Source organism: Clupea harengus, chromosome 7, assembly GCF_900700415.2.
Source record: "Clupea harengus chromosome 7, Ch_v2.0.2, whole genome shotgun sequence".
NCBI classification, from domain to species: Eukaryota; Metazoa; Chordata; class Actinopteri; order Clupeiformes; family Clupeidae; genus Clupea; species Clupea harengus.
Window position 1 is genome coordinate 797,672 of NC_045158.1, and position 25,643 is coordinate 823,314.

At 39.7% G+C, this 25,643-nt stretch overlaps 1 protein-coding gene and 1 long non-coding RNA gene across 3 annotated transcripts in view; both read left to right on the forward strand.

Annotated features, from left to right (window-relative positions):
* The window catches only part of emid1 (EMI domain containing 1), a 43,962-nt gene that overhangs the window by 3,609 nt on the left and 14,710 nt on the right, over positions 1-25,643 (forward strand). For both annotated transcript variants that reach the window (XR_006152484.1, XM_031570054.2), the window contains exons 2-9: positions 3,284-3,397; positions 5,699-5,802; positions 18,841-18,924; positions 19,154-19,215; positions 19,542-19,668; positions 20,592-20,636; positions 21,885-21,983; positions 22,325-22,429. Coding sequence is in view for 1 of the 2 variants with exons in the window: in XM_031570054.2 (XP_031425914.1) it covers positions 3,284-3,397; positions 5,699-5,802; positions 18,841-18,924; positions 19,154-19,215; positions 19,542-19,668; positions 20,592-20,636; positions 21,885-21,983; positions 22,325-22,429 (740 nt within the window). In the remaining variant the exon portion in view is untranslated. The remainder of the gene's footprint in view (positions 1-3,283; positions 3,398-5,698; positions 5,803-18,840; positions 18,925-19,153; positions 19,216-19,541; positions 19,669-20,591; positions 20,637-21,884; positions 21,984-22,324; positions 22,430-25,643) is intronic.
* LOC122133013 lies at positions 6,705-8,876 on the forward strand. Its single transcript, XR_006152485.1, has 3 exons — positions 6,705-6,881; positions 8,382-8,437; positions 8,548-8,876. It is a non-coding gene; the product is annotated as an uncharacterized LOC122133013 (long non-coding RNA).

The window sequence follows — 25,643 nt, forward strand, 5'->3', positions numbered from 1 at the left end:
TCTAGATGTTAATTGAACAAGATGCAAATGATTTTTCTTTTCATTGTTCTCTTCATGTCTCACAGTGAAAAGCAAAGCCTCTTGAGCATTGCATTTTCACATTGTACAGTAACACAATACGGTGTGGTCATTGTTTTGTCCCTCATCCCAAAGGGGTGTTTTGATTTCAAGGTGGCATGCAAGGCAAGGCACTGTATTATTGTTCTTATTGTTATTGTTATTCATTATTAGTAGAATTCAACTCAAACCACTTAGCCTAAAAACTTCGTTCAAACTTTGTCGCATAGGGCTTGTAAATTACACCTAGGCTGTGTTATTTTTCATTTTTCTACACTTCAGACGTTTTAAGACATTTCAGATTAACCTGTCAAAATGTCCCATTGAAATGAATGGTGGAATCTTTGCCACTTCAACACTCTCTAACTGTCATTAGAGAAGGAAAGTGAAAACCTACACCCCTAGTGGTTTTCTCCCTATCGGTGAACAGATTGTTTACAGATGTAAAATCCCACAGACTGAATTTTCCAAAAAAGGTTATCTACCAAAAAAGAAATGCAGTGTTTGAACAGTACAGTTCTACTACTAACTACCTACTAACTGTAAAGATTTTTTTCTAAAAACAACTCCATGGAGAATCCCATTCATTTCACTCAGCATTACGGACACCACCACCAGGGGGCCACTCCATGACTTTCCTTCCCGATTGTTAACTGTCAACAGTAAACTCTTCCAATACGCTCGACTCTTTCAAGGGGTTTAACCTTTTAAAACAAACATTTTATTCTTGCCAGCCTGCCAGGATATGTGATAACTTCGACGATATCCGAGATAAATAAATTGCATTATCTAACAGAGAAGAATATGTCGCAACACCTATATCCAAAATCCACGTTTTTGACGACAGCCCAGGCAGAATAGGCCGTTAAGGCCATACATTTTTTTTATATCAAAGTAGGGCCCTATCTCTTTAACCCAACCACCTCTTTAATGTATTCATATCTTTGCTCTATATCCTCTTTTTCATTCTTTCACACTCTCTCTCTCTGCCTGTTTATCTTTCTTCTTTCTTTCTTTAGAACCTTCCCAGTTCCCACACTCCATACTGTCTCTCTCCTGTTTGCTCTATGTCTCTCCATCTTTCAATCTACCAGTCTTGACACACCTGTCTCCTTTTCCTCTTTGCCTTCTACTCTCTCTACGTCCCTCTCTCTCTGCATGCATTGAATTGTGTTGAATGTTCCAATCTTTGACTTTATATTTATTTTAAATTGTTTGCTTTGCATGCACTGGTATTTCCTTCAGGAACAGCATAAGCTTCCCTTAGCCTACCCTTAATCACCTCATGAACAGCATAAGCTTCCCTTAGCCTACTCTTAATCACCTCATGAACAGCATACGTTTCCCTTAGCCTACCCTTAATCACCTCATGAACAGCATACGTTTCCCTTAGCCTACTCTTAATCAACTGCAACCTTGAAAACCTAACTCAGCTAGCTTGTATTAAATTACACATTCAAATGCTTAGCAAACAATGTATATGGGCAGAAAACACAAGCAGTATTTGTCATTCTTATTCGTTGGTTATTCGTTGGTTATGTTGGCATTAATCTCCGATAAAACGATGCGTCATACTTGTGTAAAATTTTGTGATGTTACTCTATCTTGTCAGTTGACATGCTTCTTTGACTTCTGCCGTTGTCTTTGTCAGTTCCATATCCTTCAGCTTGTCAACAAATACACGTGTACCACTGTCCATTAGGGGGTCTCAAAGCGTGATTTGTATTGTGGTGTAAAAGTGAGCTACACTCTGCAACTTTAGGGGGAGCTCAGTAGCAAAAGATATACCAATTCTTATGTAATGGGGCTTCAAGTTGATTTGATTCAATTTGATTCCTTTATATAGCGCCATTAATAATTGACATTGTGCAATCGTGGCCAGGAAAAGTACTAGGGTTGAGGGTCGAAACTGGGACCCAAACCCTGTTCAACAACAGAACAACAACCAATACTGTTGCCTCACCAGCCTCAACAACATAAGACAACATTACAGACATGGGGAAGAAGAGATAGCAGAATGTCATTTATAGATTTTTAGAGTCTGTTTTGGGGTCCCATGTTGCATTACTTATAGAGCATAGAATGTGACGAAATGTATTTTTTGTTTGCCATTTTCTTATCTGCAATAAGCACAACGTGTAGTTATCCCTCACGGTCACATGGTGCGACCTTTATTGTTAATGCGCCTTTGATATATTTCACACACATTTTCATTCACATAATGTGTTGGCTATGTTTATGTAAACAAAACGTGTGAAGTGCTGCTAATTTTGTAGTTTTCAATATAAAACGTGGTGAAATTATTTCAATTTGTGCATCATCTTTTGAACATTTTCAGCATATTTTAACAATACCGTGATCATTTAGTATAGTGACCAACATGTTCACACCGTTTCATCTATAATACCATCAAAATGGATTTGAAGATGATACCAAAAGTACCTGCCTATAAAAACATATCTCAAAAAATGTCAAATTGCTACACAGTTCAATTCAATTCAATTCAATTCAATTTGATTTATATAGCGTCAGAACAATAAAATTGTCTCAAGGCGCTTTACAGAGCCCAGAGCCTAGACCCCCTTAGAGCAAGCACAATGGCAGCAGGGGCAAGGAAAAACTCCCTGTTAATCAGGAAGGAACCTTTAGCAGAACCACGGCACATAAGGGGGGACCCATCTGCTTGAGGTTGTTTTGTCAGCTAGAACACTAATTTGGCTGCTAGGTTGCCTTGACTACATTTACTGTAGCTCCTTCGGTATCTTCAGAAGCTGGGGCTGATGGTAGCTAAAAGATGCAGTGGAGAACCTTTATACATTTTCCTGAAATATATCGATTCTCTCTCTCTCTCTCTGTGTGTGTCTCTCAATTTATGTATCTCTCTGTTTGTACAAATGTTTGAAATGTTGTTTTATAGAGAGAATTTGAAACATGTTTTTTTCTATTTTGAGAAAATACAAATTATTCTGAATGATTGTTGTCCAGAGTATTATCTTCAAACGTGGTGTAAAAGGTCACAGATACATACTAAGGATCAGTGATTTGAACTTGTGTTGTGAAACTATAAACAAAACTCTAAAATCATTGCAAATTTCAATAGCAATTATTGAGAATTGCAAATTAAGTTAATTTGCTTGCAAAAATCATAACAAACCCTTACAAGATGCAGGTGGTTTAAAGCCAAACAACTTCTTATCATATCTAATGTGTGCATTTTTCTTCACAGAAACTGGTGCCCCAACACGGTGACAAAGACGGTGACATGCCACGTGCACAATGGAACGATTCTCCAGCGTGTGTACCAGACCTGTCGCTGGCCCCAAGGGTGTACAGGGGGAAGGTGAGTTTACTCACGGGCATGCATGGGTACACACATACACACACACACACACACACACACACACACACACACACACACACGCAAGGAAAAGTGGGATTTCAAATAATATTAGCACTGTTCACTATTATTTCTCAGCTGAAATGGTGCAGTAACCATGGATAATAGCAAGACCAGCAACAATATTTGTTATAAGATTTGATTTTAAATGTTTTATTACATTATGGTATAATAATATCAAATTCAAATCAGATATGCAAGTCATAGCAGCTGTGCTACTTGATGACTGGATAAAACTCGTCCAAGGGTTTCTAATGGTATTTAGTTCAGCACAGCGTAATGCCTTTACTGAATGACTACTTAACATTACCATTACTGGGTCTGCTGTGTACTCTCCTTAATAGGGAGGCATAGCTCTTACCAGACACAGTCTTTTCTGACCCTTGTTAAAATGACCAGGTTCAAAACGGGTCAGGCAGGGAACATTGACTGGTGCCAAAAAGCTGTTTGTTCCAATCTCTCTGTCTCTGTCCCTGCTGCTTTGGCATCTCTTCAGTCATTTGGTCACATTTCTGGCTACGAAGTTGAATAAGAATGAGATATCCTATTAATATAGCTGCACAGACATTCCCTGCCCTTTAAAGCATTATAGCTTTACATATGTTGAAGTCCAGGTCACACGCAAATTTGAAGACCTTTACGAGGCGAATTTTGCTCCCTTGCTATCCCGAACTCAGGAAGATGTTGAGCGTTGGTCCCTCCTCAACTTGTCTTTGGCCGGCCATGTCGACTCTGTGAAGATGACTATTCTCCAACTCCAACTACAGAGACCCAAGCCACTTGGGGATTTGGCTCTTCCTAATATGAAGTTTCTCTACTGGGCCACAAAATATCAGAATTTCAAAATACTGGCTCCATTCCGAAGCTTTGGACCCCCCACCCACCTGGCTAAACACAGAGGCATTTTCCACTTGAAGGCGCTAGTGCATTCTCTTACCTTGCCTTCCGCTACCAATTACAGGAAAAGTGTGCGTATTATGGCCCAAGGCTTTCTCTAGGTTTTCTGCAGGCCTCAGAAGGAACTCTTTGTAACCTCGCCATAGAGAGTGGGAGGTTTTGCGGTGCTTGAAAAGTGTGAGTTTTAACACTACAATGGTTAACAAAAACTTTTCTGGGGGAAACTCCTCTGAACCCCGTGTCTTTGGTGTGATCACCAATAAAATAAATATATGATGTCACTGACAGCAGTGCTCTTGGTATCCCCCTCAGGGACTGCTCATGTTATTGTCTCTACCCCAAAAGTCATCTGGATGGAATCATTACATTGGAAGTTGTGTGTATCAAAGTACATTGCTTACTTACAACAACTTACATTGTGTCAAGGAACATAAATTATGACTGGGCAAACAAGACCCAGTCCCAAACAAATCCCAAAAGTAATAATTTACATATATGATGTTTGGCCAGTGAAGTGGTAGATGTTTTGACCTTTACATCATGAGATGTTGGCCAATGAAGTGGTAGATGTTTGGACTGAACATTTCTTTACTAGGTGGCGCAAATGAGATGTAATGAGCCATATGCCTCCAATTTGCTATAAAATTCTGTAATTTTTAGTGAAACAGTTGTCAAGCTATCGCCCAAAAAGTGCTTTGAGCCTACCTCACTTCAGGGGGCGCTAGCACGAAGGGACACAAACTTTATATTCTGTATCAGCCAAGAGGTGCTACAGTCATGCCCAGTTTAATATGGATTGGTGGAGTATATGATATCGTTAATCAAAAATTAGTGGAGAGAGAAAAAAACGGAAGATAAGCTTGGAGAAAGACTATATGAAGTCAAGTGATAGTGTTCCACCATCATGGGTCGAATGTCCCGAGAATACAGACATTCTTGTTTATACATATCTGAGATAGATAGAACTTTTTAAGATGCGAAAATGATTTGTTATTAATATGAAAGCTAATATAAAACTTCAGCAATTAATATTATATGAAATGACGGCAGATCTGGTTAGCCCTGGCTGTCCTGAAAAGCACAACATATAGCATGTATGGCTACATCTTAGAATGACCTAGATAGAAGTTTAGAAGTAAAGGTTGTCAAATTATGACCTTTAATGACCTTTTGGAATCATTTGGATTAATTCCCCTTTTTTGCGTGTTCGTGGATGGTAAAACTCCAAGGTAGAACATTGTTTCCATCCCTCGTATACACATGTTAATACTAGACCACTTCTAATGCTGATGCTGTTTGTTTTACAAGAGTTTGACATGGTTTTGGTTTTGTTCCTATGCCCTCCAGCTACCGCACTGTGGTGCGTCCGTCCTATAAGGTGGTGTACCGCACTGTTACAGCTCTTGAATGGAGATGTTGTTCAGGCTTCACTGGAGCTCAATGTGAAGGAGGTAAGCTGTCTCTGGCGATGAATACTGTGATAAACATTGTATGTAAAGGTGGATAAAGTTGAAGTAAAACAGACTATGAAGAAGAATTATGCAGTGATGGTGATACGTGCCCCCTAGAGTCTCCTTGTGTAACTCACTTGTGACAATATCAATGTCATAAATACAAATTATGGCCTTCCCCTTGTGGACATCATTTGTTTATGAAGTCAAGGAGATGGAACCTCCTAGAAGACGATGGAAGTCAAGGGACCATGTCAACCTGCAAGGTAGAGTAAAGCGACTGGGTTTTATATAAGCATAGCTTTTTATAGTTGTGTTTTAATGTGCGTTTGTAGAGGAATTAGCTAGCTAGATTTTTTTTCTTTTCTTTTAGTGTTGCCAACATATTTTGCCCATATACGTTAAGCGGGTTCGTAAACTGCTGTATAACTTCTGGATCCATTGTTTTTGATGACATAATAGACATAGACAAGGTAGCTGAAAAGTCTTCCATTAATCTTCCATTAAAAACATTGGCAGGGATGTACACTTTGTTTGACCTTTAGCAATGCTCCATATGTGTGCACCTGCACTATTAGTGTTTAGAAGGGGCTCACTGCCGCTACACTAGAAATAAATTAGAAATTATTTTTTGGGGGTTATTTTGTTTGGACTTTTGCCTCGTATAATGGTTCTTCTCATGGTTTTATGGCAGGAATCCAGTGTTGTCCAGTCCTCTGAAGCAGCAGAAAGTCATCTGAGAGGAAGAAGCAGAGGGAGTGGAGGTGGAGAGCAGAATGAGAGGAGGAGGAAGATGAGGAGAGGAAGAGGAGCCTCACACGTCAGGGTCAGAGAGGGCACTGATCCTGACGCCTACAGAAGGAAATACTGGTGCTGTATGTTATGTGCCAATACTACTCCATTAAAAAGGTTATCAGAGGCAGTTAGATACTGAGCTAACTAGATCTTTTAATTGTAATTTGTTTGTTTTGCAGGTGAAAATCCTCTCCCTAGGTATACTGCTGGAAGCTGATGACAAATCTACCAGGCCGTATGTTTGATAGCATACGTGGACTGCACACGTGACAAGCAAGAGTCAGGTGTGTATTACCGACGTGATATTCAAAGAAAACTTCCACTTATCCATCACTTCCACAATGCATCACTTTCATAGATCACTAGGGCAACTTTCCTTGATACTTTGTCACAAACCTCTTCATAAACACCTTCCACAGCAAACTCATTGTCCCTCATAGAACATAATGAAATCATTACCAACTAGCAAGGTCCAGAAAAATGTGTTTAGAAAACAATATTTTAGTTTAGAACAGACATTAAGAGAAGATACAATTCTGCCATTTTGTGATTTTTGTTTCTCCTTAAACCCCATTTACTAGAAAACAAATTAAGGAGAGAGAAAAAATCACAGACATCTGACAGATTTTATATACATACTGTATTCCTGTGAACTTTCACAACCATACTTTACATACACATCCATACTAGAATGTTATTGAAATTAAGTTAAAATAAAAAGTCATGCCTTGGTTTTAAGCTTTGAATTCCAAAATCACAAGTTCTTGTTAATATTCAGAATGGTAATCCTGCACTATAGTAATGAGTAATCCTCTACTTTTGTTTCAAGACAACTGAACAGAGAGCATGATTATTCAGAATGTGTTGACCATTCCTGGCCTTACTTCTACTACACTTCAAAAGGCCTATGCATGAATTTTGGATGAAGCTTTTATTTTGAAATGCCATCTCCGTGCAAGACGGACGGCTGAATATACAGTTAGACGCAACAATATGCCTTAAGTTTAATGTCACATTCAAACACTATACAGTTAGACACAACAATATGCCTTAAGTTTAATGTCACATTCAAACACTATACAGTTAGACACAACAATATGCCTTAAGTTTAATGTCATATTCAAACACTATTCACAATTTCACAACTGAATCCAATTCAGAATAACATAATGTGTAAGTAGTTAATTTAACTTTTAAAGAGATAACATAGAGAGAGCAGATGTCAGTGGGACATTAAGCAGTGGCAGGGATTGAGACCGACTCCGCCCAACCGTATACCACCATCAGGAGGCCAGAAGTGGAAATTGGTTTCAATTTAACATCAAGGCTTATGGCTGATTTTGCTTTGAATTCGCGAGTCACGGAATCGCGAGGGACTGCCAAACTAATTGTCCATTAGATGGCATCAAGAAGTCTGCCAGTAACCTCAGGAGCAGTTTTAAATCTGTCAGTATTGTTTATATCTATCAGTGTGATATGTGGCTATAGGAGGGGCCCAGCCTATACCTTTTAGATAAACCTCCATGAACGTCTTAGTTGTGAGGGGGGTTGTGCCAGAGGCTAGAGTGTTATCTCAACCAGGCGTTGAGATCAGAAAGAGCCTCGAGGTGAGCTCACATTTTTGATTTCCATGCAGCCTCTGTTCCACACCAGTCTTATTCTCTATTCTCACCCCCCTCCCCCCCTCCACATGCAGTTACAAGATACCCTATATATTCTCCATTTGAAGAGATTAAGAGGAAGCACTGAAATTTACCATTTTTACATTCTCCCATTTGATCTAGTGCTTTGGGGCTCTAACTAATAAGACCAGGAAAAGATTCAAAAAGGAAAGAGAGGGGTAGGTCAAATAATCCTCTGTTCCAATAATTCTGTTCCAAGAGAATTTTGCTTCCCATTGCTTGCTGTAACATCGACAGACAAAATAAACGGGTCTACATACCTTTACAGGTACAGAACCACATCACCGTGGATACATGGAGATGTTCACGACTCCAGTCCTGCTCATCCAGAGGAATGCAAACACAAAATGATGTATGTAAGTTTATGTGTAACTTTTCTTGTAATGTAAGCCTTCCATGTGTTCCTGAATATGTCTGATGCTGGTAGATTGCACATTGAGACATGTCAGAGAGCCCATACCAGCCTGTGTCTACAATAGGCACATAACCTTAGAGCAATGCCTGATAACGCTTGTTTCTTTTAAATCTTGCAGATGGCATGTGCACCATCTCCCTGAGGACATGATGGCAACAAGAGGCACTGTGGGGAGAACACATGCAGGTGGAGGGGGCGTGATGCTCCGGGGAAACCCTGAGTCAGACCATTCAGCAACGATAACCTCCAATAAACTCTGCTCCTATGTTCTCAACCATACTTGTGTGTGTGTGTGTGTTTGTGTGTGTGTGTGTTTGTGTACTGAGATGGAGGGTTATAACACATACATCATACTTGTGTGTGTGTGTTTGTTTGTGTGTGTGTGTGTGTGTGTGTGTTTGTGTACTGAGATCGAGGGTTTTAACACATACATCATACTTGTGTGTGTGTGTGTGTGTTTGTGTACTGAGATCGAGGGTTATAACACATACATCATACTTGTGTGTGTGTGTGTGTGTGTGTGTTTGTGTACTGAGATCGAGGGTGATAACACATACATCATACTTGTGTGTGTGTGTGTTTGTGTACTGAGATCGAGGGTTATAACACATACATCATACTTGTGTGTGTGTGTGTGTGTTTGTGTACTGAGATCGAGGATTATAACACATCCATCGCTCATCCCACCACTGAGACACCACTGATGAAAATGTCTCAATTGGATCTCTTGCTGCAAAGGCAACCATCGTTTATCAGAGGAACGAACTAGTCAACATGGGGAATAGATCTGAGTGATAGAATTAAAATAGGTTGGTGCTGATTTAGTTGCTGTCCTGTGGGAGTAAAAGATTTAAATGTAATTTAGCAAACACCGGGAGCCAGTGATAATAAGCAGAGTGATCACATTGTGTTCTTACAGTTTTTTACGGTTGAGTTTACTTTTTCAAAACACTTGTGAATGTGAATTAAACTGGATACTTTTGCATTGCTTTGACACAAAATGCCTTCAATGAACAAAAGTAAAGTACTTTTGATGTGAGACTGCTTATACCATATATATACTAATATGCCAAAACAATTTATTTGGGAAAGATCCATGTGGTAAGCATATTTTTTCTTCCACAACAAGATGAAAATGAAGAAAGCAAACTAAATTTAGGGTCACCTGACAAATTGTGTATGGTTGCCCAGATACAGGAGGTAAGTCAACATACCCCCTGGCTCATCTTAGCCAAGTCTCCCCCATATATATATATCAGAGATGAAACGGTACGAACATTTGATATCACGATAAGACCAAAATATTCACGGTTAGCAGTTTTAGCACAATATGTTAAACTGTGCTGAAAATGTTCAAAAACTACTGATACACAAACTGAAATAATTTCGCCAAGTTTTATACTGAAAAGACACATTGCTGAAACAAATGACACATATGTGCAGTCAGTTATTTTAGCTTAAACTTCAAAACAGCACAACTACCTAGCAACTGAACAGTTCAGCTAGTTAATTTTTCACAGATTTGAATGTAATTCAGCACAATGGAAGAGAGTCGAAGTGTGACTTTGATGAGTTGTGCGACTCCGCGCCTAGCGCTGAAAAGTTGGGAATATTTGAACTTTCATGCACGCCTAAAAAATACGAAGAAAAATACGAACCAAGAGAGGATTGCACGCCCAGGCGCGCTGTACCACAGGAAAACAATGGTTTTGCTAGCGACGCGTTTCTAGCGACGCATCTTGGTGTGATCACGGCCTATGTCCAGTAGGTGAGAACGCGTCAGACACATCCTGTTGTGTGATACATGTCTGAAAGAGCAATTCCGGACAATCTCTGGATCTGATTCTCCGGACATTGTCTGGAGTTTATATGAGAAAATGGCTTTAGGCTGAAGAATCTCCAGAGCACTGTCACTGCTTTCTGCCATGTTTTCACTGACACAAAACAAACCCATATTGCAAGATGCGTCTGGGAGACTGTTGCTAACTGGTTGATGCTGGACAGAGAAGTGCAGTAAAAGAATATCCAATCATTCAAATACCAGAACAGATGTTGTACTATAGCATGTAGAGCTGTCATGAAGCATATTGCAGCATTTTAGATGTATATCTATCTATCTATATCTATATCTATATGTCTCCTTGTTCGGTAATACAATATGTGCTGAAAAATGGTGTCATACTTTTTCTTTTTTTCGCAAGTTTGTGCATGTTCATGTCAGGCTATTGTATTCATTGTATCTCCAGCCCCCCCCCCCCTCTGGAAGGGCCGCCCCCCAAGCACTGCCCTAGAGCAAGCCCAAGGTGATGGTGGCAAGGGAACATTCCCTTTTAAAGCTCCCTTTTACCACATTGGACCTCAAGAGGATATCCTGTAGTGGTTAGTAGAAAGCTTGAGTGCTTAAAGCATAACATGTCAGCAAGGGAATGTGTGGCATTGGCCATGTTACAACTCCTTTGTACAAAAGCAGACCTCCTTGAGGTTGTATCTCTTTCTGAAGCACAAATTCATGTGGACTTGATCTATGGACTTCATATGGGCTTGTTCATCTTGCAGCCATTGTTCATTGTTCAGTGCCTCAGGATCCCATCTCAACACTGCTTACTAATACCCTGTTCACACCACTGACCTGGGTTAGCATGTTAGCATGTTAGCATCATATGTGCTTTAAGCATTTGCATAAAGCTACTCATACAGCCCACAATGCTTTGTTGTGTATTTTTAGATTTGATAGTACTTCCTTCAAGTAAACACTCACATTCAAACCCTGCCAGCTGTGTGTCCTTGGAGGACTTTTTAGTCCTTTAGTTTCATTAAAGTATTTTATTGACACCATAAGACACCTCCTTTCTCTCTTCCCATTCTTCCCCCTGCCTGGGTTTCCTCCATTCCTTTTAGAATGGAATTACCAATATGTGGTCTGACAATATCAAAATGAACAGAGTAGAAAAAAAACATGTTTTAATCTTTATAATAAGAGATCCCCTTTCATTTCTCATATTTATTTTGAAACATAAAGAGAGTCAGTCAAGACAGAGTTCATATTTATGTGCACTAATGACTGAGTATGAATATCTGTGCAAGCCAAGTATACGATTATTTGGAGTATGAATACAGCACTGTGCTGTATGTGCAATGTGCATTACAGATGTCACTATTCCCTTATTTTAAAAGTCCTACGTTGTTACCACGGAACCAAATATGCTCTCAAATGTACGTTCTACATAGCAATATACAATAGGTGCCTGTATTACATTGTTGAACAAAGTCAAGTAATACACATTTTAAGTAAAAAAAGAATCATCTTAATTCCAACGTAGGTTATTTCACAAAATCATTAGTAAGATTGTTCTATAATAATTACGTAAGTGAATCTGATACATATTGTGGACATTATCAGTCATTATTGCAGTTATGAAGCTGGTGACCAGGACATGTTGAATGCAGGAGCACCATCAGAATGCAGGTGGAATGTTAGCAGTGTGTGACATTGAAGTCTGATACTTCTTTTAAAAGTGGATGATGGGTGAAACAAATTGAGGATATGGTTTAAGAGAGAGAGTTGCCCTGGAGCTTTGTAAACATGTGTTTTATGTGTGGGTGGATACACGTCCATATGTTGAAACCAAGCAGCGGTTGTGGTTTGTGGGGTATAACTAGGGCATGGCTGTGGGGTAGACGCAGTGTGGACATGAAAGACCAGAATATAGTCTGTTTGTCACATGGCACTGCTGTGCAGTTCATCAGTATATATTTAAATATAGTCTGTTTGTCACATCGCACTGCTGTGCCGTTCATCAGTATATATTTAAATATAGTCTGTTTGTCACATCGCACTGCTGTGCAGTTCATCAGTATATATTTAAATATAGTCTGTTTGTCACATCGCACTGCTGTGCCGTTCATCAGTATATATTTAAATATAGTCTGTTTGTCACATCGCACTGCTGTGCCGTTCATCAGTATATATTTAAATATAGTATGTTTGTCACATCGCACTGCTGTGCAGTTCATCAGTGGTCTTCTCCTACATTCTTGCCTGATGGAATAACTGCCTTGACACAGGCATGCACAACATATTTGGATTCATGTTTGTCCGTGGATTTTAATGTCGTTTATCTGCTTGTGTGTGTGTGTCTGTGTGTGTGTGTGTGTGTGTGTGTGTGTGTGTCTGTGTCTGTGTGTGGCAGGATTCATTTCATTTTAATTCTAGGTAGTGGTGGGTGCTATTACCAAAGACGTCACATTATAATTTTTAACATATAATATTTAACAATATAATAGCTATTTAACATTTCTCACCATATTCATTAATTAATATAGTATTAATAATGAATTAACATACATATTTATGAAGATAGAAAGAGGTTATTCACTTCTGATCAAGTATATTCTTGTATAATAATAGTCTTTATTATGTAATCAACTGACATTCCAGAAAATGCTGATACAGGGTGTCCGCGGGGTTTTAAAAAGTATTAAAAGGTGATAAATCAAAATTGCCAAATTTAATGCCATTAAAAGTGTTAAATGTAGTTTTAGAGGTATTATTTTTTTTTAAATAGGTATTATTTTTTCAAGTGTCCTATTCTGATAGAATTTCAATCTTCTAAAGTTCGCGTTAGTTTGTTTAAATGCGGGCTTTAGCAAAGCTGGGCACATAATCAAAGATCTACCGGTATCAATCCTGAAGTCTCAACTTTGTATGTTTGATGCTGACGTCATATTCAGTGGTCGTTGGACATCTCAAACACTGCGCGCTTCAACTGGGTAACCAACTGGCTGGCTTACGTTTTTGACTTGTTTAGGCATATCTTCAACGTCCAGACAACCATCGTCGTCGTCATGGGCAAATGCAAGTTTTCTGACAGCTGGGTGTAGTAGGGAATAACCGGCAGGCTTATTATTCGGTTTGTAAAAAAAACATCAATGTCAACTGGATGGGAGCTAATGCACTTCGGTCGCATATGCAATCCACTAAACATAAAAATGGAATGCGCGGTCGGCGAGAGCAGTTCATTCTACCACTCTGCCAACTGTCTGTGCTGCTGCACCACCACCACTAGTGCCACGGTACAAGCCAACGCTACGGCTCCAGCAACTACGTCTGACCTCCGGGTGACTATGGGCACCACACCAACACTGCGTGCGGAGGCTCTGGTGTTTAAACACTGCAGTTAAACACCACTCATTTAACTCCAACGAAGGAATTTCGGAGCTGTTTAAAGAAATGTTTCCCGACTCTGACATCGCAAAGTCATTCACGTGTGGTAAAGACAAAACCGGCTACATAATCAGATTTGGATTAGCATCGTTCTTCAAAAAACAGCTTGTTGATGGCATCAACAAGGCAGGGCCATTCGTGTTGATGTTTGCTCATGAGTTCATATTAGGCCTATAGCACACCAGTTCACGTAGTGGATGCCAGTTTGTGAAGTGATATCAGCAACAATTCATATAGCAGATGCCAGTTTATAATGCATCAACAGTTCATGTAGTGAATGCCAGCCAGTGTGCTGGAACTATCTCTCCATTGCACATTTAATGTAGTTTGTTTTATTTTTATTCACAAAATGAAATAAATGTGTGCAATATGTGGTCAACATCAGTGAGTCTCTAAATCTATTATGTTGTGTATAGTGTTATATATGTCAAAATCTCCGTAAACGTTAGAAAGGTCGCCGATTAACACTTGCAACTCAGTGTCGTGATGGTTTTAAAAAAATTCAGAAGGTAGTAAAAAAGGTATTAAATTTAACTTAAGGATTGCTGTATATACTCTGTGATAATTGCAAGCATATTTCCCACTGGTTGTCTCTAAGTGTGTCAATACGTTGTGAAATGGCAAATCATTTAATAAAGAAAAGAAAGCCTGAGATACACACGTCTAGTCAAATATTACGATTCAGATGCAGTTACAGTGTTATTCAAGCCCCTGAAAGTCATCTCCATTTGTTTGTTTACAAAAGATACTTATTTATACTTATATATACAATGGTGAAAGACATACATCCTCAGATAAATACATAGGGCAGTTTAATCTTCCTCTAAAATGTTTTACACGTTTCCTTGTAAATTTCATCAGTGGTTGATTTTTTGGAGTATTATAAAGCGTTTTTCATGCAGAGGTATATGTATGATGTATGTATACACACAGCTTTGAGTTCGTGGTTAGGCTAGAGCTATAGAAGCCTAGCGAGTCACACGATGAACACATTCAGCTGGGTCTAGGCAAGCTGTATTTTCCATTGGGTTCACTACTGCAATCAAACACACCACAAAGACATGGAATTGCTAAAGAACGCAGACTATAAATACATAATCAGGACAAATAGGGGATCATATAAATGAGCTTAAATTTACACCAGCGTTTAATAGCCTTGGCTACTGCCACCAGATAACACAGTCATCTATGTTAACCTGTTACTCACAGAAGTCAATGTGGGTGTGGCTGGTTTGTGGGAACACAACACAAATGAACTACATTATTGGCTGATTCACCAGCAGCATGGCGGCACAGATGGTTAGGAGACAGACTAGCAGTCCCTACCTCTTCAAAACATGACTGGATTCCAACTCCGCCATGGTGTCCATTCAGTTTCATTCATTCTGCAGTTTACAGGTGGTAGCCAGAGACAATCTGACCGTTCAATCACGGACACCACATGTCTGTAAACCTTTATTGAACAACGAAGTGGAGCATCACATTTCACGTTGATCTAGCGTATAGGATTGTAGAATAAAATACTGAATTTCAGTGTCATATCTCATCCCAGTTCTCCCCTAATTGTCCTGCTGTAAGGTAAACCCCTTCCCAAGACTGCAACAAGTTGTCTTATGATATTGTGTAGATTTCTTTTCTCCATTCATTCTCCCTTCAGTTCTAATGCACTCCCCAGTCCCTGCACATGAGAAACACTCCCACAGTGTGATCCCATATTCCACTACAGGGATGAGACATGGACAGTGTTAGATGTATGCCACATGTAGCATTTTGAGGATTGACCAGACAGCTCTACATCAGTCTCATCTGATCATAACAACCTTTTCTCACATCAGATTTAAAATAATTGCTTCTTCTTGACAGCCTCCCATAGTGGCTCGTTTTATGGAAAGCTAAGATCATCATACACCTGCATTCTAATTCTAGCCATGAACTTTGTAGATGTGTCAGGGTGATGGCTGGCCTCTGGTGGTCTCTCTCACCAGTTAAAGTCTTTGTAGATGTTTCAGGGTGATGGCTGGACTCTGGTGGTCTCTCTCACCAGTTAAAGTCTTTGTAGATGTTTCAGGGTGATGGCTGGACTCTGGTGGTCTCTCTCACCAGTTAAAGTCTTTGTAGATGTTTCAGGGTGATGGCTGGACTCTGGTGGTCTCTCTCACCAGTTAAAGTCTTTGTAGATGTTTCAGGGTGATAGCTGGACTCTGGTGGTCTCTCTCACCAGTTAAAGTCTTTGTAGATGTTTCAGGGTGATGGCTGGCCTCTGGTGGTCTCTCTCACCAGTTAAAGTCTTTGTAGATGTTTCAGGGTGATGGCTGGACTCTGGTGGTCTCTCTCACCAGTTAAAGTCTTTGTAGATGTTTCAGGGTGATGGCTGGACTCTGGTGGTCTCCCGCACCAGTTCAAGTCTTCCTTGGATGTGTTGTTTTTCCTCACTAAAGCATTTGAATCCCCATGTCTCTTTAGTCTTCATTGTCTCTGTTATTCCACAACCTGGCTAATGACCCTTAGACAGAGTGGTTTTATATCCAGAAGGAGATCTCTACTTTAACCACTCATAGGGAGCACCTAATTATGATCAGTTAAGGTCAAATAAGTGTCACCTCTGTTTTGAAAAGCACAGGGTTTGAATACTTCTGTAAGTAGTATATTTCAATTTGTAATTTATCAATTTAATTTAATGTTAACAGGCAAATGACTTATTTTGCTTCTTGAAATACAGTAGAGCATACATTTTCACAATAAAAATAGATGATCAGTGGCCACCTTCTTATAGATTTATAATGCTAGAAAGTAATGTGGTGACTGGTGTCCATAGAACCTGGAAAGACAGACATTAATCTGATAAGGAGGTTGTTTATCTGATGCACATGGGTAATCTTATTATTCCAAGAACAATATAATTGGAAAATACTTTTGGTGGTAATGTTTTATAATATAAACTATCATCACTCAGAGACATTGCCTGTGTAGTAATGAAGTCTTGAGCGTGAGCTGGAGCATTGAGTCTGAGTTCACTTCTGCTCCTTCTGTTAATGGTTCTCTGTCTTGTCTAATTTTGTCAACTGTTCTTTTTGTTTGGATCTCTTTGTGTGGTCGAAGTTTCAGGGAAACCCTAAACAAACCTCAACCCTTATTTCCATGTAATGCACTGACAGCTCATTCTGATTCCAAAACCTGACTTGGATCTTGCAACTTGGATTGTCTGTGCAGAAATTACTTAATCTTTTTATTTCTGTTTAGTTTATTTTCTTTTGGTATGCTTGTGTTATTTTGATGTATCCTGTGGTCACACAAAAGAGGGAGAGGCTGGAGCAATTGTGGTTCTCAGAGATGTCTTGTGGCCAGGACAGATATAACACCCCTAGCCAGACAGACAGTTATAGTGTATGTGGTGGTCACCCAGAGGCGTTACTCCCTTTGCTGCTTGTTATAACTTGACTCAACACCCAGGAGTGAAGCTCATATGCACATTTATATACACACGCAAAATAAAGTGCATGAGTATCTTAACTCTGAAATTATAACCAACTGTCAGTGGATGCACACACTGTCTCCTTTTTATTAAGCAAGAAGAGCCAGGAGTGTGATTTCCTTGGTCAACATATTGTATGGGTGTAGCTGACCAGGAGACTTACTAGCATCACACACATCCGATGCTGGGTTTGACATCTAGTCAGTTTGGTTTGGGAGGAAAAACTTCAAACCCAAGGAGGAGCATTTCTGAGATTTCATCCTAATTTAAGCCACTTTATAGATCCACAACGTTGGCATTTGTTTTTAGTAAACCAGAAACTTTTTCAATTCAATTTCAATTATTTACTGCATATAGACCACACATAACAACATTTATTTCCCCTTTAACCCACACAACAACAACAACACTGCAAAGTGCAAACTGAGGTTTTCTTTTATGTGGTTTGAGCTTTATATAACACAAAGGAGTCACAGTATTATGTCATGCCTGTAAAAAATGCCTTAATGTGTGATGCATGTAGTTCCAACTCACTGGGCGTGAATGTCTGGAGTAATGTCTTCAGGAAAAACAAGTTCTGTTGATGCTTTTTAGGATTTGTCTGAGATTAACTAAAGGAGCATCTGGCAGTGCCCATGAGATATGATAGATTGATTAAGCGCCCTTTATGGTGCTCTTACGAGATATGATAGATTGATTAAGCGCCCTCTATGGTGATCCCATGAGATATGATAGATTGATTAAGCACCCTCTATGAGATATGATAGATTGATTAAGCGCCCTCTATGAGATATGATAGATTGATTAAGCACCCTCTATGAGATATGATAGATTGATTAAGCGCCCTCTATGAGATATGATAGATTGATTAAGCACCCTCTATGGTGCTCCTATGAGTGAGGAAGTTTCATGATGCCATGATAGGAAACCTTTCAATGGACAAAAAAAACAAGGTCAAGTGCCCTCTAGGCTTGGGGAAAAAATGGTGTCGTTTGTGATTTAGAAAATGTAACTGATAAGCGTTACATGGACCCATCCCCACCACCTACACATACACACAAAATACAACATGTGCAATACATGTGCAACCATATTGTTACATTTGTGAGGCATTTGGTAAATGGGTGTTTACACAGACATAGTGAGCCACACACTGCGAACGTGATCGTTTCTAACGCGCACTGCACAGGAGTCTAATGGACTTTAATTATTATTCTACGCTATTGGGACAGAAAATCCATGAGATTCAGGGCCAGATTTAGGGCTAGATTCAGAATTGCGCCCACTTCAGGCGTCATTTCTACGCAACATGTGAGTAAAGACATGGAACCGTATTTACAAACGCGGCCCACTTAGGTAAAATCGCAGATTGCCCGCCGCCGTTGTTTTAATCTGAAATTTAACCTGCTTTACGATAATTAAAACCTCCTTTTGTCTCGGTCCTCTACAGTGTCAGAAAACCAGCTACTGGCCCAGGAGACTGTGCGAAAACAGAACTCTATTACCAGACCTACACAGACAGGGGAGATGCAAAGTAAGTGCTTTTGTCTGCCATTTCTCACTCCAGAGGCACTCTTGAGTATTGTGCCATTTCTCACTCCAGAGGCACTCTTGAGTATTGTGCCATTTCTCACTCCAGAGTCACTCTAGAGTATTGTGGTCAGAGTTGCTGTTCTTCTTGGGTGCTTGTCATTGCTGTTGAACTTGGCATTGGTATTCCAATCGCTGATCCATCACTGATTATTATCCTGGCTCTGTTGTAGGCTGTCTGAATTGTAGTCAAATAACTTTCCTGTCTGACCGCCTAAGGACTCTGGAGGCAAAGGTAAAAATATTCGTGGTATTCTTATGAAACTTGTGAGGCTACTAGGCTTCCACTTGACTTGCAAAGTCTGTAACTCTTTTATGCTGTAATGTTACATTACAGTAAAGTGCTTTAGACTGTTAATTGAGACAAATAACTGCAATGTGTCCATATATTTACACATAAATAATATCATTTTTATGTTTGCATTCTTATTTTGTGATGCCAATTTGTTTGTGTCAACAATTGTTGTGTATTTATTTATTCATAATTTGTATTTGGTACTGTACTTTTGTAACAGTATCAGGAAATCCTATCGTAATGTTGACACTGTGTTCCATTTCCAGGTTCAGATCCTCACTGACCCCGCCTCTTCCCAGGACCACCTTCAAGCCAAAGGTGGATCAGCATCAGAATCCACTCGAACGGCTACCGCTCAGGCCAAAGGGTCTCCTGCTTCACGGGGCTCTGTAGGTATGTTTCTCCCATCTCAAAGTGATGTTTGGCTTGACATGTTGGCTGGCGACACTGGATGAAAAAGAAGTTAGTTGTTGATTCTGTAATACTGTATTTAATAACAAATGAAATGAATCAATCTTTGGATAGAACTTGTCGTAGGACTATGTGTGTGCACATTCCCATGGTTTGTGTATGTGGGTTTTTCAACCCATTGTGTTTTCGAATGCATCCTCCTTCTCTTTCCACGGAGCAAACTTAGGGGCAGAGAGGAGGGGGAGGACTTGTAACCCCTCCCTCTTCAGACACAACCTACCCCTTAAAAAAAAGAAAAAAACTTGTGACTCGGGACTCGTGTTTTTGCTAGATGTGGTCATCAGGAAACATCCGATAGCAGAATGTGAAGGCTGTCATATCGATCACCCGAGTCAGAGACGGCATCCAGCATCAGAATACACAATGTGTCCCTCCTTCATAGCAGGATCTACTGGATATTAGGGATTGGGGCGCTTAGCAGAGGCAATATAAGTCCCCTCCCCGATTGTAGTACACGCTGTTTCCTCCTCAAACTAATATTTTTTATCGGCCAAAAACTTTACAAAAGAAAGGTAGGGAGGGAGAGAATCAGAAACATTTATGTGATGTCTCTTATTGTCAAGATTGGGGTTGCTATAAACAGTATTGGGGCAGCCATTGACTGCACATTACATATCTCTTAGATGTAGGCTACAATGAATACTATTTTGTAAGTCATGAACCATCTGTTGAATTTTGACCTCTGCATATATAACATCCCTGAACCCACCACAGATATAACATCCCTCAACCCACCACAGATATAACATCCTTAAACCCACCACAGATATAACATCCTTAAACCCACCACAGATATAACATCCTTAAACCCACCACAGATATAACACATCATTCTCTTTCCACAGGCACACAGGCTGAGAGAGGCAGAGATGGAAGCCCTGGCCGTGATGGTTAGTATCACAAGGAACAAAATCACACAAATTCATTATTATGCAGATTTCTTCATGACCCTACGTATTTAATATTTGGTAGTCTGAATGCAATGAATGTCAGAATTGTTATCCACTGAGGAATAGTAGTGGACTTCTGTGGTATTAAAATAAACAACATATAAACTGTACAAACTGTTTCAGACACATGTCCTGGACAGGAACTCAGTAACAGATATGACAGCTTTTTTTAGAAAAAAACTCAAAGGATGATTGAATGGGTAATTAAGTCTCACAGAAGGACACACAGTTTAAGGTCAATATCCAGAGATGTGGAGAGCCGTGAACAAACTAATTACCGATGTCCACGGATACAGGCAGTTTCAGAACTCATTGGAAATGGAGGTCAGGTGTAGAATGATTGAGGAAGACAGAGTGCATGGCGAGAGGGAGAGAGAGAGAGAGAGAGAGAGAGAGAGAGAGAGAGAGAGAGAGGGAGGGGATACTTATCAATCCCTTATTCTGAATCATGTGGAGAGAGAGAGAGAGAGAGAGAGAGAGAGAGAGGGGGATACTTATCAATCCCTTATTCTGAATCAAGTGGAGAGAGAGAGGGAGAGAGAGAGAGAGAGAGAGAGAGGGGGGATACTTATCAATCCCTTATTCTGAATCAAGTGGAGAGAGAGAGAGAGGGGGGGGGGGGGAAACTTATCAATCCCTTATTCTGAATCAGGTGGAGAGAGAGAGAGAGAGAGGGAGAGAGAGAGAGAGGGGGGATACTTATCAATCCCTTATTCTGAAACCTCCTCAGTCCTACAACTCGCATTGCCCGAATCATGCATCTATTAAAACATATATATCTGGAGTGTGAATCATGCATCTATTAAAACATATATATCTGGAGTGTGACTCATGCATCTATTAAAACATATATATCTGGAGTGTGAATCATGCATCTATTAAAACATATATATCTGGAGTGTGAATCCTGCATCTATTAAAACACGTATAGCTGGAGTGTGAATCATGCATCTATTAAAACATATATAGCTGGAGTGTGACTCATGCATCTATTAAAACATATATAGCTGGAGTGTGACTCATGCATCTATTAAAACATATATAGCTGGAGTGTGAATCCTGCATCTATTAAAACATATATAGCTGGAGTGTGACTCATGCATCTATTAAAACATATATAGCTGGAGTGTGAATCCTGCATCTATTAAAACATGTATAGCTGGAGTGTGACTCTCTTTTCTCTCAAAGGGACACCAGGGTCTCAGGGACCCCCAGGCCCAAAGGGAGAAGCAGGTGTGAGGGGTCCTGTTGGAACGCCAGGGTCACAAGGGACTCCCGGACCCCTGGGTAAATATTTTTGCTTTCAACAGGATCAACTCATTCCTGATGATGATTGTATTGTTGTATTGTGAATGAGGGCCTTTACAGATCCCTGGTCCAACATGTGGTGCAGGTTGCAGCTGTCTCCAGCCACTTGTACGTTGCTGTTGTTGTATATATTGTTGGGCAGTTGTTGTATTGGTTAGGTTGCTGGCTATGAGTACTTGCATGTGACAGTGAGACGACTGGCCACTGTTGGAAATCCCCAACCAATAGCACAATGAATTTAGCATCTTTTCCTGTGTATAACTAAAACCGATATTTATGTTTATATCGGTTCATAAACCTTTACTTTGTTTCTTTTCAAGGACCCCGTGGACCACCAGGTCTCCTAGGGGAGAGAGGTCTGCCCGGCCCTCCTGGCCCTGCTGGCCCTCCTGGGACTCCAGCCCCTGTTCCGCAGCCAGACATAGGTAAAGAAGCACATACACAGGCATGCATACACATGTTATGGTATTGCCAGATTTTCCTCATTCATATATTTATACCGGTTATACAAGGTTTCTCATCAGAAATGTCATACACATGCACACACTCTCACACATATAGTATATTGACATTGCATTGTCATAATTACTAATGACATTGCACTGTAATAATTACCTCTAATGAAACAACCGTTCTGAATTTACATCCCATTATATGCACATGTATGCAGATATGCAAAGTAAAGAAAGATAGAAATGTAAGAGAACATAATGGATTGGACACCATAATCTGGATGGAACACAATTCTCTTTTCTCTGTATATACTGTCTACCTCCCAGCATGCAAGGCGAGTTTATTTATATTAGCAATTCAATGTGTTTACATAAATAAGACCAAAATGAACATTCAAAGGAAAGCTAAAGACAAGTGAAGAGATACAAATATAATGAAAAGTTAATAAAGAACATAGTTGAAAGAACGTACAAAGTATATAAAATAGAATAAAAACATCGTGGAAGAAGCCCTGACTGTGTGTCTATCTCTTTGAGAACACCGAACAGAGAACCAATAGAATCATAATAGAATCTGAGAAAGGTCCAGGACAGAGCTTAGCCCGAGAAATAGGGGTTAACTGTAAGCCAGAGACATCACTTCGTCACGGGAATGACTAAAGGTCTATTTCCAGAATTAAGATGCATTGTCACAGTTCTAAAGAACATAGAAAAACTGAATAAATAGAAATAACTCAAACAAAATGTAGAGTGCATTTGATCACTTAATAAAAATCATCTCACCTAATTTGTTAGTGAATGAGAGATAGTCATTATTATTTGGAAAGTAATATGACTCGTAACGTTTACAGGCTACTAAAGTAGAATTAGCAGCAAAGCTTCAGTCAACTGATTGACCAGTTCATTTAGATCTATTCAGGGTTCCACTTGTCACATCTTAAATGTTCAAAGGGGTTTCCAATTCGTATCTGTGAATCATTATCCATAGTAAACTGATATTATCAAAGACCAGACAAATTGGCTGTAAAGTACTATGTAGGGATATATTCATTACATTATTTTGCGATAAAACATCACAGGGAACGTTTCAACGGCAATCTAAAAAAAGCCAATCGGTCAACGTGTAAAATATTCCATCTCCATGCCTTTTTCTTAATTTTCACTGAAGCTACGAGGTTAAACACTGATAACAAGACAAGAAAAGTCTTGAAAAGTTTATATTACGTTTTAATGAAGGCTGTTCAAGGAACTGGATCCCCACAAGGAAATAGGCCAAGTCTTTGCAAGTAGCATGGCAAAGGTATGGACATGTTCATTAGTACTATTGCTCAATCACACAGCAATGTGTAAGCAAGCACACTATTGACCCTCTTAAGTTTTATTTATTCATTTATTTTTATTTATTATTTATTTGCTTCTGTTATGTTTTATCCTAGAGACTTGGCAGACCATCTTTAAGTTTCAAAACTGTAGACAAACATAATATAAACATGTTGTGTAACAATATTGTAACATGTTGGTTCATAAAAACACATTTTGTCTGGATGTAAAACATAATCAAGTTTTAAAATCATTTGAATGTTTGTTTGAGAATAAAAGAGTTGAGGTTAACTCTTTGCCAGTTAATGACAGGGACAGTAGGATTTCTTTTGAGTGAGAGGGGCAGAAAAGTGGACAAACAGGACTGGAGAATGGGGGAAAGCACGGGATTGGAGATTGCTGGCTGATGTTGGTAGACAACTTGTGTGTCATTTGATGGGCCTGAACAGTGAGTGAAATCTCAAACCCACCAGCCCAGTTTCGTGTTTCTGGGCCTTGCGGTTTTTGCTGCATGAACACTTTTAGCGGAGAAAATAGATGATAATAACAACAACCTCATCATAATAACCAAAAGACCTTGCAGTATTCAACAAAAACGCAAAGGACTGTGTAAAGAACTGGGAAACGGCCATCTAACTATCACGCTTCAGTGAAACGAAAAGAAGAAGAATCATAATTACCCCCATATAAGGCCCAGGTTGAAAAATTCCAAAGTATACATAACTCCAGGCTTAAGTTAATCCACACAATAAGGGACCCCTCGAGGCTTCTATGAGATCTTGAAGACCTGAGCTACAGGTTAAACCCCGGGTACCTGTGACTCCCCCATAAAAAAGCAGCCCTTGAATCCCCCATTCTGCTTATTTTATTGGTGTTCATGAAAAATATTACAACTACTTTGCAACATTTTTTTTATCCTAGAGACTTGGCAGATCATCTTCAAGTTTCAAAACTGTAGACAAACATAATATAAACATGTTGTGTAACAATATTGTAACATGTTGGTTCATAAAAACACATTTTGTCCGGATGTTGAACATAATCGAGTTTTAAAATCATTTGAATGTTTGTTTGAGAATAAACGAGTTGAGGTTAATTCTTTGCCAGTTAATGACAGGGACAGTAGGATTTCTTTTGAGTGAGAGGGGCAGAAAAGTGGACAAAAGGCCCGCACAAACAGGACTGGAGAATGGGGGAAAACACGGGATTGGAGAGTGCTGGCTGATGTTGGTAGACAACTTCAGGTTCCACAGTGTGCTGTTGTGACTACTATGAGACTAGACATGGTGGTGTATTCTGAGTGTGAGACCATTGTTTACTTTGAGTTAACAATGACCAATGCAATTGCAATTGAGGAAGCATTTCAAAGGAAGAAGCTAAAGTGTGTGGAACCGGTTGACGCAGCGAGGCAACAAGGTTGGCAAGCACGGACAAGTCCAGTGGAGATGGATGTTGGAGGCTTTGTCGCTTTATGAACCACAACACCTCTGTTGCATTTTGTTTTTTGAGGACGGTCACAAAAAGGAGTTGTCTGAGGCTGCTGAAAAAGAGAGCCGGTGGCTGAGGTTGTGAATTAACCTGAACTAAAACTGAGATACGTGAAATCTTGTGGAGGTGTATCTTGAGGTGTATCTGTTGTTGTCTCTGGTAGTGGCATGTGTTCTAACTAGGAATGCAACGGTACACGGCATACTGTCGAACCATTCGGTACACCCCCTATGGTTCAGTAAGCTCATGTGAACCGTGGTATTACAGTACCTGTCAATTTCCTATCATTTTCAAAACTTGCTTACTGCGCTGCTGACTACACAAATGTTGTACATTCAGAACATCTCTGGAGCTTGTTAGAACTTCCCTGGAGCCTATC